At 44.7% G+C, this 14,160-nt stretch overlaps 2 protein-coding genes across 2 annotated transcripts; one reads left to right on the top strand and one right to left on the bottom strand.

Moving 5' to 3' along the window:
- Positions 1–1,318: 1,318 nt before the first annotated feature.
- LOC133915604 (HMG-Y-related protein A-like) lies at positions 1,319–2,499 on the top strand. Its single transcript, XM_062358817.1, has 2 exons — positions 1,319–1,493; positions 1,604–2,499. The coding sequence occupies exons 1-2, from the start codon at positions 1,422–1,424 to the stop codon at positions 2,198–2,200; spliced, it is 669 nt and encodes a 222-aa protein (XP_062214801.1). The 5' UTR covers positions 1,319–1,421; the 3' UTR covers positions 2,201–2,499.
- Positions 2,500–8,236: 5,737 nt separating this feature from the next.
- On the bottom strand, positions 8,237–13,351 carry LOC133915605 (coatomer subunit alpha-3-like). Its single transcript, XM_062358818.1, has 3 exons — positions 12,886–13,351; positions 11,773–12,267; positions 8,237–11,323 (listed from the first exon to the last, which is right to left on the bottom strand). Exons 1-3 carry the CDS (start codon positions 13,091–13,093, stop codon positions 8,370–8,372), a joined length of 3,657 nt encoding a protein of 1,218 aa, XP_062214802.1. The 5' UTR covers positions 13,094–13,351; the 3' UTR covers positions 8,237–8,369.
- Positions 13,352–14,160: the final 809 nt, after the last annotated feature.

The raw sequence follows: 14,160 nt of genomic DNA on the forward strand, positions 1-14,160 counted from the left end.
CGGACCATCCGATATGCATATTCATCAAACACCCTATTGAAACTCATTCAGCAAAAAATGCTCCAGCGTAGCCTCTCATTAATGCTGGAATATACAGCATGGACTTCAAACGAAAAGTGCTACGTCACCCCACAAAAATACTTCAGTGTTCATAAGTCTTATATCGTCGGACCATCCGGTGTACTTAAGATCTTTTTGCCTTGATCCGAGAAATACTCTAACGTATTCATCTCTGGTAATGCTAGACTATTTGATGTACTGAAACTTTTTAAAGCTCCTCCAATTCAAGTATTCTTGAGCTATAGCTTCTCGATATCTTAACCATAGACTTCTTTAAGCTATCTAGTGCTATAATTCACAAGTATGCTTTCAACCTTGTCTAGACTCAATTGAGTCAAGCTACAACTCTTAGCCCCTTTATAGTACGGTCAAAAGATTAAGAAAAAAGAACTAAACTACTCTAAATATTATTCATGTCCTTATGACACATAGAATTAGAAGATTCTTAATCTTGATGTATATGTCATTTGATCGTCCATTATATCACCCTAGGGACTAAGAAACTCACTCATTATTGTGAAATTAATTTTTAATATTTTAATAAAATACATATATTAATTATAATAATACGGTTGTCATTAATTATCAAAATATTGACTACTTATCTAGTAGATGCTACAATCACAGACTCACAGCATGGGGCACCTCCACATCTTTGTCTAAACAACATCATATCACTGCACCTTATATCATTTCTCTTTCACACACTCGTATATTGACATCCTCATCTAAGCAATGCCGTCAATATCAGATTCACTATATATGATTGATTTTTTTCTACTATAATGATTATCTAGATTAGACAACATACGATATTTAAATAAGGTGTGGTGATTCTAGAAACGAACACGATAAATATGCACGCCAGAAGTGATGGTTCTAGAGGTGGAGCGACACCAGCTTCTACGCTCCCTCCTCCGTTTGGACCACCACAAAAGTCCTTGCAACCCCCTCGTGAAAATATTTTGCCTTTTTCCTCCGTTAGAATTCACTCCAAACTTCCCTTTCTCCTCGTGAGCACCATAGGTTTTCCACGACACTCCTCGTGGTCAGCCACCACGGTCCACGACCGACGACCGAGCCGAGCCGAGGCGCTGGGCCGGACTAACCGGTTAGTTAGCGCGCCGCGGAGCGAGTAGCCGCGGCCCGGTCCCCGGTACCACACTACCCGACAGATTCCTTGTCGAAACTGTACTTGCACTCCTTCCCGCAGCGCCCCCCTCATCAGATCCGCGTCGCGGACCCGTCCCTCCCTCCCCTCCCGTGCGCTGCGCCCCCAATTCCCACTCCCCCCCCCCCCCCACGCGCACAGCGACGCCGAGAGGGAGAGGAAGCGACAGCCAGCAGCCAGGAAGGAAGGCATGGCCACTTCATCCAGTGGCGACGACTCGCCCCACGCCTCCTCGGACCTCGTGCCACCCTCCTACCCCGAGGCAAGCACCCTTCCTCCCTATGAGCCCTACCTCCTATGCTCCTTTCGCCCAGATCTGCGCCTCCTTCCCGATCTGCCGAATTGACTGACCTGAGGCTGTTGGTGCTGCAGATGATCGTGGCGGCGATCGCGTCGCTGGCGGAGGAGAACGGTTCCAGCCAGGCCGCCATCGCGCGCCGCATCGAGGCGGAGGCCCGCGGCGACCTCCCGGCCTCGCACCCGGCGCTTGTCGCCGCCCACCTCTCACGCATGTCCGCCGCCGGGGAGCTGGTCGCCGTCGCGGGGGGGAAGTACGCGCTGCCCCCGCCCCCGCCCCCGCCCCCACCGGCGGCGCCGGACTCCCCCGCCGAAGACGACGACTGCCCCGATGAGGAGGCGCCGCTGCCGGTGCCACAGCCGCCCGCCAAGCGCGGGCGCGGCAGGCCCCCGAAGGCGCGCCCCCCGGGCTTCCCCGCTGCCGGGTCGGGAGCTGCCCTCCCCGCCCCCTTCGGCGTGCCTGGCGCCGCCGACTCCCCCGCCGCCGCGCCGCGCCGGCGGGGCCGCCCGCCCAAGCCGCGGGACCCGCACGCGCCGCCCAAGATCCCGCGCCCACGGGGGCGGCCGCGCAAGAACCCGCTCCCGGAGGGGATGATGGCGCCGCGGCCGCGCCCCGGCGCGCCGACGACGGCTAAACCGCGCCCGCAGTTCGCCGAGGTCGGCTTCGTGTGATGAGCTCTCGCCAGCCGGGGCGGCGGAGAGCAAGCGCTAGCTAACATTTTGCCCTTGTTCCAGCTGCGGTCTGATGTGGGGTTTCTCAGTTCGTGTTGTTGTCTAATCCGGGGAGCGTGTAGGGGCAGGAGTCTGAGTCGAGGCGGGGCGGCAGCGGTGGTGGCCGGCGGTGTGTTGTGTGGTTCGTAGTGTTGCTACCTACTCTTGGTGGTGGCCGGAGGGTTTGGCTCCGGCGGTGTATCTTGTATCTCCTTGTCGCGCTCGCGCAATGCAATGCAGTTAGTCTGATCGTTTCATTTGCCAGTCTTGTCTTGATTCATCACTCATCTGCTTTTATTTAGCTCAGCCAACAGCCCAGCAGTTGTTATCAGGCAAGAATTTTTCCAGTGATCTCGCAGTGACTTTGATGCTGGTGGGTGCTTGTTCTTGCTGCATAATTGCACATCATCCCCTCTTTTTTGTAGACGTAGATTGTTGAAGTGTTCTATTGCCGGGGCTATCAATCTGCCTGTTTCGATCTGTGGCACTGTCTGCAAGGATGTTGGATTGTTGATCTACCAAGTCGATGTTAGCTGGTGGTAGTCATAGATGAACTGTTGAATGAACCCTTATCACCTGTGCTTTCACAAAGATGATGCCACGATGTGATTAGGGATGTGTCACGCTAGTTCAATTTAATTAATTAGCTAGTCATTTTGTTAATTAAGTTGAACTAGAGTGAATCATGAATACTCACATATAGCTCCAAGTCCATCCTATGTGTGATCCGCTGATGCGGAGAAGCGCCTCAAATAAGCGGTGCTCCACCGGATACGATGATCAGATGTCGGTCCTGGCGATGGTGACACCGCCAGACCTAGGTTCATGGCGGCAACAAAAGGTAGCATAGAAGCTACAGGTAGCCAGGTAGGCGCCTGAGCATAGCACGGTCCGATGCTTATCGGTTACGCTACTTTCATACTGGGAATGGGAAAGTTTTGTTGCAGCCGTTGCTGTGCTGCTTTCGTGTGGTCATGTTAGCTTAACATTATGATTAGTCTTACTTACTTGAGTCTTACCTTGAGTAAATTGCTTCGGTGTTGGACGCCTTGAAAATAACGGAGTTTGTTGGGAATTTTTGGCCTGGCTACACTGACAGGCTGTTTGTGCGTCATCTTCAATGTTCCTGCCGGTTCACTCATCATACTGAGTCGAGTTCTCTGGAGAATGTGGTGTTTCTCTGAGCAAAGTGCAGAAGGGGGACGGATGGAGTGGGCCGAGTGGCATATGTTCCGAAGACTGAATATTTCCCTGAGGCGGTCGGTTATCGCCTATTGGGATTGGATTCCCTTGACCTGCCAAAGAGAAGGCACGGTACCATCTCTTTTCTATTGAAGCTATCTGATTGGAAAGCAACGTTCGAGATCTCCTCGAGTAATGTGAGATCTCTGGTACCAAATGGAGTAAGATCTGCTATCAAAAAAAAAAAAAAATGGAGTAAGATCCGTCTTTGCAACGTTATGAAATTTGTTCGGTCTAGCTCAACATCTTGCGAGTGAATATTTGAGAATCTCAATTGAATCTCGAGCCTATCTCTGCATACCTCTTCCTGCCTACCTGCGCGCTCAGCAGCTAGGTAAGCAGCAGCTGCAGCCTGCCGAGCAAAATCTCTGCGGCAGCGGCAGCGTGTTTTTTCCTTCACAAATTTGCTCATAAAGGCATCGAGAAGGTAACAGCACCCAAAACGCACATGAAGATGCAGGACAGACTCGTACAAATCTGAGCTGGGGTTACGGTTAAAAAACAGTCGAATGGTTTTAAATGAAAAAAAAATCTTTTAAAATAGTAGGTGTTTTTGTAACTTGACTAAATTTAGATTCCTACCTGACCATAATTGAATAACAACTATATTTTATTACTATATTAGAGATTATTAGAAAAGAACTATTAGATGCTGAACTTAACCATATTTGTGGGGGGTAAAAAAATTTATGGAGCTGGACAAACCCACATGTTAGATCAGGAGGCATTTATTAGGAGTTAATTTGAAAGTTTTTCACATTAGGACCATCTCTTATAACAACTTCTATGTGAAGTTTAAGCTAAAGAATAGAAATGATGGTTTCGAGTGGGTTCTAAGTGGCCGTCTACGATCCTGCACAACCAGAGTACAAGGAATGCTTCCTAACTGAACTTGTCCATACGTATCGATTAGAATCGGTATCTCTTTTAGTCGGAGGGAATTTTAATATTATCAGAAACTCATATGAAAGGAGTAATGATAGGTATAATAATAGATGGTCCTCTTTATTTAACGCTGTAATAAATGGGTTAGACTTAAGAGAGCTTGAGTTATCGGGCTGAATATACATATAGGCAAGTGCGATGCCGGTTTCAACATATGAAAAGTTAGATAAAATTTTGGTAGGAACAAAATAGGAGCTTAAGGATCCTAATGTAATAGTGGAGCCTCTAATAAGGTTCATTTCCGACCATACACCACTACAACTTGACTCGGGTCATGCATCCCACGGTAACAAACAACATATGCTCAAGTTTAAACTTAGTCGGTTTACCTGGGAAGGCTTTTATGAGCTAGTGGCTAAGGTTTGGCGAAATGAAAATAGGGGGAACTCTCCAATGCAAAGATGGCAGAATAAAATATGTCGTCTTCACCAGTTCTTGAGAGGATGGGCGAAGGACATTAGTGGCACCAACAACAACAAAAAAAGCATGAGCTCCTAGAGAAGGTAAATGACTTAGATAAAAAGGCCGAAGCAAATTTATTACAGCCACATGAGGTTGATTTGAAGCATCGTTTGAAAGAAATATTGTTCCAACTATTGTAAGAGGAGGAAATTAGATGGTACCAACGCGCCAAAACAACTAAGTTATTAGAAGGCGACTGCAATACAAAATACTTTCATTTGGTAGCAAATGGGAAGCACATGAAGACTCGTATCTTTCAGTTAGAATATGGTGATGAAATCATCCGAGGAGATGAACAATTAAAATCGTATATAACTCACTATTATCAAGATTTGTTTGAACCTTTGGACGGTGCGGATTTTTCTATGAGTGAAAACTGTATAGATGATACGTCTAGGATTTAAATACTGATAACAAGATATTGACAGTTATATTTATGGAAAAAGAGGTGAAAGAGACAATATTTTAAATGAAACATAACAAAGCACCCGGACCGGATGGATTCTCTGGGGAGTTTTATCAAGTCTTTTGGGAGGTCATCAAAGAGGACTTGATGGCACTCTTTCATAAAGGAACTTTACCTCTATTTAGCCTCAATTTTGGAATCATCACATTGCTACCAAAGAACAAAGATGCTTCGCAAATTCAACAGTTTAGGCTTATTTGCCTCCTAAATGTGAGTTTTAAAATCTTCACAAAGATGTAAATAGGCTAACCGGAGTTGCGTGGAATTTGATTAGATCATCACAAACTACTTTTATGCCAGGTAGAAATATTTTGGAAGGCATGGTTATTCTCCACGAAATGCAGATGAAAAAAGTTAAATGTGAGTTATCCTTAAACTTGATTTTGAAAAGGTTTATAACAAGGTCAAATGGTCCTTTTTACAACAAACTTTAAGATGAAAGGCTTTTCTAAGCAATGGTGTTCCCGAGTAGAACAATTTGTAACAAGAGGAAGTGTTAGAATTAAGGTAAATGATGAAGTTGGACGCTTCTTTCAAACCATAGGGTTAAGACAAGGAGATCCGTGCGGTTTTATTCTATTTAGTAGTGGATATGTTAGCTATTTTAATAGATAGAGGGAAGCTGATTGACAATTTAAGGGGGCAGTTGCTCATCTCATTGATAGTGGTCTCTTGAGTTCATTTGGAGAACAATTTAGGTTACTTTTGGCCTTCATCCCCTAGTAGTTCTAATATGTTTGGATCTTGGCTAAATGGGTTAAGGAAGAGGTTTAAGATATAAATTTTTATTGGAGCTGTTGGCATTTATTAGGCAATGTGACTTAGCCAGAAATGTGTGGTTTTTGATAAGACAAATATACATTTTTCTATGCAAGTTATTTACGGGAGTATGTATTGGATTAGGTTTTAGTCATTGCTTCAAAAGGAGGAGATTCGTACCACAATACAATCGGGATGTCGTATGTTGGAGACAACAACGATGAACATCCACCTAAAGTTTAGGTGGAGGTTTAGCAATAGATTAAGTACTAAAAATGAATATATACACTTTGTTAAATTTCCTACCTTTTGTTTATGTTGGTGACTCATGCGGTAAACAGAGTCTATATTTTAACCAAATTGGTTGTAATATTTGGTTGAATGCACGTCATAATATAAAGACTGGGATATTTTTATTTGCTCGATGAAATAAAACTCTCTTCACCTTTAAAAAAAAAGTCTGAGCTAAAATTGCAACACAGTTCCAGTCCCAATATCTTGTGATGACATAACAGTAGTCAGAAACAATTAGCATGACGGTTCAACCTGCAGCCAGATGTGCAAGCGCTGAGGACCTCACGCAACAGTCGTTGCAGCTTCCGATGAGTCACCGACATGTTCACGTCTAGCATGCTCCTCCGCCCCATCCTTGCCCACAATCTTGAATACAAAGTTCTGATGTGCGACGACCAACCGCAGTCGGATTTCCTTAATGCACTTGTCCTCAACAGTCATGTCTGGGTAATACAACTTGTCCATCGGCGATAAACAGAAGTAGGACCCGTACCCGAAAGCACCTTTGTCGATCTTGTGCAATGTTGCAATGCAGTCAATGTAATACATGGAGGCGCCAACATCCTTATGCGTTGACCATATATGGATTCTGGGGGGAAGCATGAAACATGGTGTGTCAGGGAAGAGAAACATATAGGACCTCAATGCATCAAAAGTGGACATAACAAATTAGCAGACAAAAAAGGTGGTGGTGGTGGATATGTTATCAATGAAAATACTCCTTAGATAGAAACTGAGACGAAAGAAACAAGTATTACAGGATGCTGACTGCAAAAATTTTGGAGTAAAATTAGAAGTTGCATGATGCAGGCAGCATATTTCATGTCTGCAGCAAATGTCAGAAGCCTTTGATCCGCACCACACAAATCCTCGTAAGGAGAATGAGAAAAGCTTGACAGTAAATGTTAATTACAGCCAAGATCACTTGTTTCTTGTAATCACACTACGAATTCACAAGCAGCACACAAATATTGTTATGTACAGGCACCCCATGAAACTACTGCTGGAAAACTGGAAACAAGCTACCAAATTTGTCAGGCAAAAAAAAAAAACACTAAGTCACATACTTAGAATATAGCGAGATCATTGTCTATTATGCAAAAAAAAAAAAAGCTCTTCTTGATTTATCTCAGACTTGATTGGGTAGGGCCAGAAGCTAAAATTAAGCTATGCCAAACATGTCGTGGTTATCATATTGGTAAATGGAATGCGCACTAAATGTAAGATAGGTAATCATCTTTTACTGTGCTGTCACAAAGTGAACAATGGTAGCAAGATATCAGCTACTTCAAGGAAGAGATTACGTATGAAGAAAAAAGATTATTGCAATGATCAGAGAATTCTGTAAGAAGCCCACGTCATATTAATGTGCTGGTACAATTTATAAATCACGGGAATCCACCATACAAATTTCTTCAAACTCGAACATGTATGGAACAGCATGGACTAGCTAGATGCTGGGAGCAAATCTCATCTGCACACGTCTTATCTTTTCCCCCAAAAAAACGCAAAGAAGCAAGCCTTAAACAATATAGAAACATTAAAAAATACTATCATATGCAAACATGCACTAGCTAATTCACTAATTTCAAGAGGCATGCACACGCAGATACGTATGACTGCCCATGAGCAGATCAAGAAACAAGTGCCCAGATCACACAGAATGAATGTAACGCCACGACATCGAAAAAGAATTTTGAAGAGTGAAACATTTCATACATGAAACATCAATGTCCGGACATAGCTTCCATGGGTTGATCAGAAGTCCTTCAGCATATGGCAAGTGTAACAGCAGCCTCAAGGCAGACAAAAATCAAGGTAGCAAAAAGTGAAAAAGAAAAACTCAATAAAACCATGTATTATACTTATTCCTTACAATCGGTAAACTTCCTGGTAAAATATATGATGGTCTTAGAACTTAAGACACTAGAAAGAATATGGGGGAGCTCTAACTACCATCGCTTATCTGAACTGTGTAGGGGAGCAGAGGAGGCCTGAAGCATCTGCCCCGACCGTGGCAAGCTCGCATATGGTACAAAGCTGCCCTTCGACAGAAGGAACAAACCGGGATCCACAGTATGGGCAGGAAACATCCTTTTGGCCACGATAGATAGGAACAAATGTAGCGCCACAAACAACAAATGGATTTCTGAAGTCGTAGTTCAGTGGGTGAGTGTCATCCATATCCTTGCAAGCTTGCAGAACCTGTCGAGCCTTCTTTGCTTGGACCTCGCTAGGGCTATTCTCAAGAAGCATCCTCGCAAAGTGTGCTGCAGTAGCATAGTTCTTCTGCTTGAAGCAAAGAGCCATAGCACTTGCAAGCACAAGCCTCATGTGAACTCTCTGAAGCTTGCAGTTAGTGAAGTAAGCCGCCAACTCCTGTTGACGGGTCACATCATCTTTCAATTCCTTTCTCTTGAGTTCCATCTTTAGACCAAGAACATACTCCCTCACTATCTCGATCAATTCTTTCACTTCATCAACTTCTCTCCGTGAGTCCACCACAATAACAGGAATGGTATGTAAGATGTTAAGGAACTGCCTCAGTGCTTCGGGGAACTTCCCCTCGGTAGTGGCTTTGTAGGCAGCCTTGAGTCTGTCTTCCATTTGTGAGAAGCTGAAAACAAGTGCAGGAGGTCCCCTCACATTAGGACTTGCAGATTCACTCCAACCTTTCTCAACAGCAACTGATATAACGGGAGCAGCAGCAAGTGCGCGCAGATATGAATGACTGCCCATATGCAGATCAAGAAACAAGGGCTTCAGGGGAGCAAAGTTCTTGATGCCCAACTGGCGGCTAAGCAACCGCATTGCTGTGTCAAAGTTCCCTGCTGCTGCATGCTCTCCAGCAAGAGAAGATTTCTGAGTCCAAATTTGGTTAACAGGCATGCCTGGTGCAGGAGTAACAAAGACAGCAGAGCGAGCATTGCCAGCAGCTTTTGGAGTCTCTGTTTCAGGCGGTAATTCCAGATCCTCCAGGTCCCAACCACCTTCTTCACCATCCTCCTCATTTGGTTCACCCTCCTCCACATCAAAACCATCACCGCCATTTGCCACCACCTCACTTGCATCAACAATATCCAAGTCTTCATCACCCCAGTCAGCACCAGCAGCTTCATCATCTTCCTCAAACTCAGCCTTTCCAGTAGCATCCAGTCCACCCTCAAATATACCGCGCATCACCCTCAGCAATGGCCAATCACCACAGGCTGTGAGAGGTGCAGGGGGAATCAATAGTGAGCGAGATTTTCCTTCAGGTAGAGAAGGAACATTTTCGCCTAAGTCAGCAGCAAGCCTCTCGGCGATTTCAGTGAGTCCATGAGTGGAAGCAGTAACATAAGCAAGAGGTAGCTGTCCAGTATTTTCCAAGATCTCAACTCGTTTCTTAGCATCCCCAAGATACAATGCATTGTGGAACTGTCCCATCAAATTGTTATTCTGCCCAGCAATTTTGCACATGAAACCCACCTTGTCTAAGTAACCAGTAATAAGATACAGAAAAGCAAGTCTTTCAAAACTCTTTGTTCTTTGGTATGCATATTCCACAATACCAACATTTCCCTGCCTCAGGGCCTCAATTCCCAACCTGTACCAGTGATCCTTGTCATCAATCTCCTTTGCAGAAGCAACTGCAATTTGGATGTTACCACTCTCAAGAGCTAGGTTAAATCTAGTCTTCTCATCTTTCACAAAGTGGAGAGCAACTTCCGGAAAACCTTTCTGTTGTAAATAAGAAATCATGGCCTGCCCACACAGCTGGGAGTTCTTAATCATACTCATAACATGGTCATAGCGTTTTCGGAGAAGGGCGAGCTTGAAAATGTACTCTGACACGTCAACTGTAATCAGTTTGTTCTTTCCATCACGATCTAGGCAGGAAATGTTGTTCTCAACAACCCTCGTTATGTAAATAGGAACATCAAGGGTTTTTATGATCCCACTATCCCCATTGGGAAGGCAGTACTTCATATGGTTCAGTGTAGTGTAAATGAACACACCATTCTCATCCCAGGCACCACTTTTCACACGGATGGTTTCATGCAGTGTGCAGCGATGGACAAGCTTCTTGTTAGCTATAACCACCGCATGCTTGCTCAGCAGTGCAACAGACTCCATATCACTGGACCAAACAACATATTTAACAGCAGGTGTCTGGAGCTCACCAAGGACTAGCCTTTGCTGAAGATCAAAGATGGTCACCCGGTCTTCAGCTTTGCACAGCAAGTTACCGGTCCCGGCATAATAAATTGCATCAGTCGCAATTGGAAGGGGACTTTTCTTCACAATTTCATTCTTAAGATTCTTCACCAAAACATGATTGCTGCTCTTCTCAAGGACTGCAAACCTGTTGCGTGCCACAAAAACAGCAGAACCACCAGCTCCCTTCTTTGCCTCTTGCAAGTAATCAGCCCTGCCAGCAGAATCCTTAGGAACCATGTAGAGTTCATATGAGCCCCCGTCAACATCAGAGCAAATCAAGACAGCATTTTCAGTTGGACTGTACGATAGTGTCCTGGGTGACTGGTTTAAGCTGACTGATCCAGGTCTTCTTATTGGAGCCACTTGAACTTCCTTCTGGGTGGAGTATTCAAAGAAGCGGAGAAACCGGTCCTTCACATAGAACATGGTGTCGCCACTCACACAGAAAGCTGGGCGTTCCCTCTCTAATTTAAACACAATCATGCCACTGTCATGACCAGCAGCAAGAAGGTTCATTTCAGGGTGAGCAGCAAGAATCCAGAAACGGTCATGTTCCCGCCTAAATGTCTGCATACCAGTTCTCTTAGTGGCATCCCAAATGCGAATGCTTTTGTCTTCTGAGTTAGATACGATGATGTCTTGCTTTGCGTGGAACATCACACAGGACACGTTATTCATGTGCCCCCTCAAAGTGTCAACTTCCCAAGCCTTGGTGTCTGTCCATAAAGAGCAAATACAAATTATTATATTTCAAATATTTACAATATAAGCATGTATAGTTTTTCAAATATGTTAAGTCCTACCAATGTGCAGCAAAATAGTGTGTGCTAAACTTCACCTCCAAATCTCCAATAGCCATTTCACATGTGATATTAAAATATAAACAAAAAACGACAAATTACTAACAATGATATATCTCTTGCATTAGCAACAAGTTACATCATATTGTAATAAGCACACAACATACTAAGAATTAAATGGTATAAAGTTTTGTAAAGGTAAGATCAGTTGACAGAACAAACAAAGATTCATGACTAAAAAGTATATATTGTTTCACAATTCTGGCATGTGGAAATATCAAATAATACAAACTTGAATAGTTGTTCAACTACACACAAAAGAAGAAACAAAATATGAGAAGTTCAGGAAGTGATAACACTATTACCGTTCATTCTCCATAGCTTCACCTGCCGGTCATCTGCCCCAGAAACAATGAGTGGCAACGTGGGATGAAATGAGGCCCAGTTGACCCCACGGTCATGGCCTTCCAAGACATATTTCACTACTGCATCAACACCTCCAAACAGATCTGTGTTCATCTGGGTGAGACGGAGGATGTCATCTGCAGGTGACACTGTCTTCTTCCTCAGAGCTCCAATATCCCAGACACGTACAGTCTGATCAAGTGATGCCGATACAACCAGGTCCTCTTTGAGATGGAAAGATGCACACATGACATAGTGGTTATGCCCAGTCAGCACGGCCACACAGGTGCGTGACTGCCAGTTCCAGATCCGGATTGTCTGATCATCGCTAGCACTTACAATCCATGGATACTCATGATGGAATTGCACAGTGCGAATGTAGTCAAGGTGCCCATGAAGTGTGAAGAGGCAGCGGTGTGTCTTGTAATTCCAGACCTTAATCTTATAATCATCACCTGCATCACATCAAAGTAACCGAAAATCTTAGAAAAATCCATGAGTTCAAACATTTCATGTCCAAAGCCTATAGGTAGCTGCTTTACAAGTAACAATGGTAGATGTGCCAAAGTATGCATTAGTTTCATTAGTCTCAATTCTATGATTGCCGGCACCATCACAGCAATCGTTTTGGTTTCAGTGTGTGCTAATATGAATGTATTTGTCTCATTTTCTATTCTACCTCATGTTTCAAGAGATAACAGAATGCACAGCGAATCCAGTCACAGAAAAAAATCAAACACTAAGGATTGGTAGGAAATACTTATCAAACAGATTATCGTAAGCACAGATGATAAAACAAATACCAGATCCGACCAACCCATCCTACCAACTATATTTCCTTACCACCGCCACTCCTAACCAAACGTGAATAGGATTTATAAACAAGTCAAGTCCAAGCGTCCACGATTACACAATCAACGGATCGCACAAACATCTAACGGCCTCGTATTCGCGCGCATGCCTCGAATCCGAGAGAGAGATAGAATTGGGCTAAACATGCGACGCGACACCATAGCCGCCCGTGACGAATCACGCACAGGACGCGCGAGCCAAGGCGAGATCTAGCGGATTACCTCCGGAGACGAAGAGCGGCTGGGTGGCGTGGAAGTGGACGCCGCGGACGGGCCCGTCGTGCTCGTCGAAGCGGTCGAGGAGGGTGCCCATGCGGTAGTCCCACATCTGGATCACCCCGCTGTGGAGGCTCGCCAGGATCCATGGCCGCCGCGGGTGGAAGCTCAGGCCCTTCACCCGGTTGCTCTTCGTCTCGAACTTGGTCAGCATCCTCTGGGCCCGGCGTCCCCGGCCACGACGGCGGCGAAGCCCTAGCCCCCTAGCCCTAGCCGCGGAGAGGAGCGGAGGAGAGGAGGTGGTGGATCTGGGAAGAGGAGGGAGGAGAGAGAGAGAGGGGGAAGAAAGAAATGTGATACTGCAATGGATGGAGTGGGCGGGGGAGGAGAGAGAGAGGTTTTAGATCTCGGAGGAGATCTGATGAGCCTCGCGGCGGTGTGAGGTGGTGGGAGGGGTGCGAGCCCGTTGGATGCCGGGGTATGGAGATATGGGCCGTTGGAGAGGATGCGCCCGGTTGTCAGCGAGGCGTTTGCTTACCGTAATGCCGGCTTAAAGTCGTCCCGAAGGGTAAATTGCAATTCGTAGTTGTTGTGAGACCGCAAGTATGTCCGGTTTTTATGGTAATGGGATTAAAAATGTTTTCTCCACAATCTATAATTGTGTGATAAAATTGACGCTAAATCTGTACTTTGTGAATTTGTTGCTTAAATCTGTAGTTTTATAATAATTTTACTAAAGTATATGAAGTTTTACGATAAAATTGACATTAAATCTGTAGTTTTATAAAATTATTACTTAAATCTGTATTTTTACAATAATTTTATCAAAATATCTATAGTTTTATAAAATTTACTCATTGTAATTAACCCATACATTTAAAAAAAATATCAACGCTTCTAAAATCCAAAAAATCGACCCTACAAAGTTAAAGTTCTTAGAAATATACCATTATACACTAATTTAAACCATATCACACTTGTATTCCTTCTCAAATCCCTCACCCCCAACTCTTTCCATCTACTCCATGGCCACCGCCATAAAATCTCATGCCTCTAGCGACCTCCTCTCTCTCTCATATGCAATATGCTGCCTGCTTAGCATTGGTAACCCAAAGGAGCTCGTCACCTCGATCCACCATGGATCTAGTGCTACAGGAGCTCAACGATGGCGACGGCTTTTGGAGTAGCTTATCAATGGCTGGGTTTGGTGGGAGCGCTTCGGGGATGACTAGACTTGGCGGAGGAATGAGTGATAACTACTAGATGCACTTAGGACGACTT

Source organism: Phragmites australis, chromosome 4 (assembly GCF_958298935.1).
Source record: "Phragmites australis chromosome 4, lpPhrAust1.1, whole genome shotgun sequence".
Classification (NCBI taxonomy): domain Eukaryota; kingdom Viridiplantae; phylum Streptophyta; class Magnoliopsida; order Poales; family Poaceae; genus Phragmites; species Phragmites australis.

Excerpts from the sequence above, each read along its gene's own strand:
- LOC133915604 (XM_062358817.1), top strand. The coding sequence starts at position 1,422 with ATGGCCACTTCATCCAGTGGCGACGACTCGCCCCACGCCTCCTCGGAC. Across the intron at positions 1,494-1,603 it reads TGCCACCCTCCTACCCCGAG|ATGATCGTGGCGGCGATCGC; the intron begins GCAAGCACCCTT and ends TTGGTGCTGCAG.
- LOC133915605 (XM_062358818.1), bottom strand. The coding sequence starts at position 13,093 with ATGCTGACCAAGTTCGAGACGAAGAGCAACCGGGTGAAGGGCCTGAGC. Across the intron at positions 12,268-12,885 it reads GCCGCTCTTCGTCTCCGGAG|GTGATGATTATAAGATTAAG; the intron begins GTAATCCGCTAG and ends GATGTGATGCAG. Across the intron at positions 11,324-11,772 it reads GAAGCTATGGAGAATGAACG|ACACCAAGGCTTGGGAAGTT; the intron begins GTAATAGTGTTA and ends CTTTATGGACAG.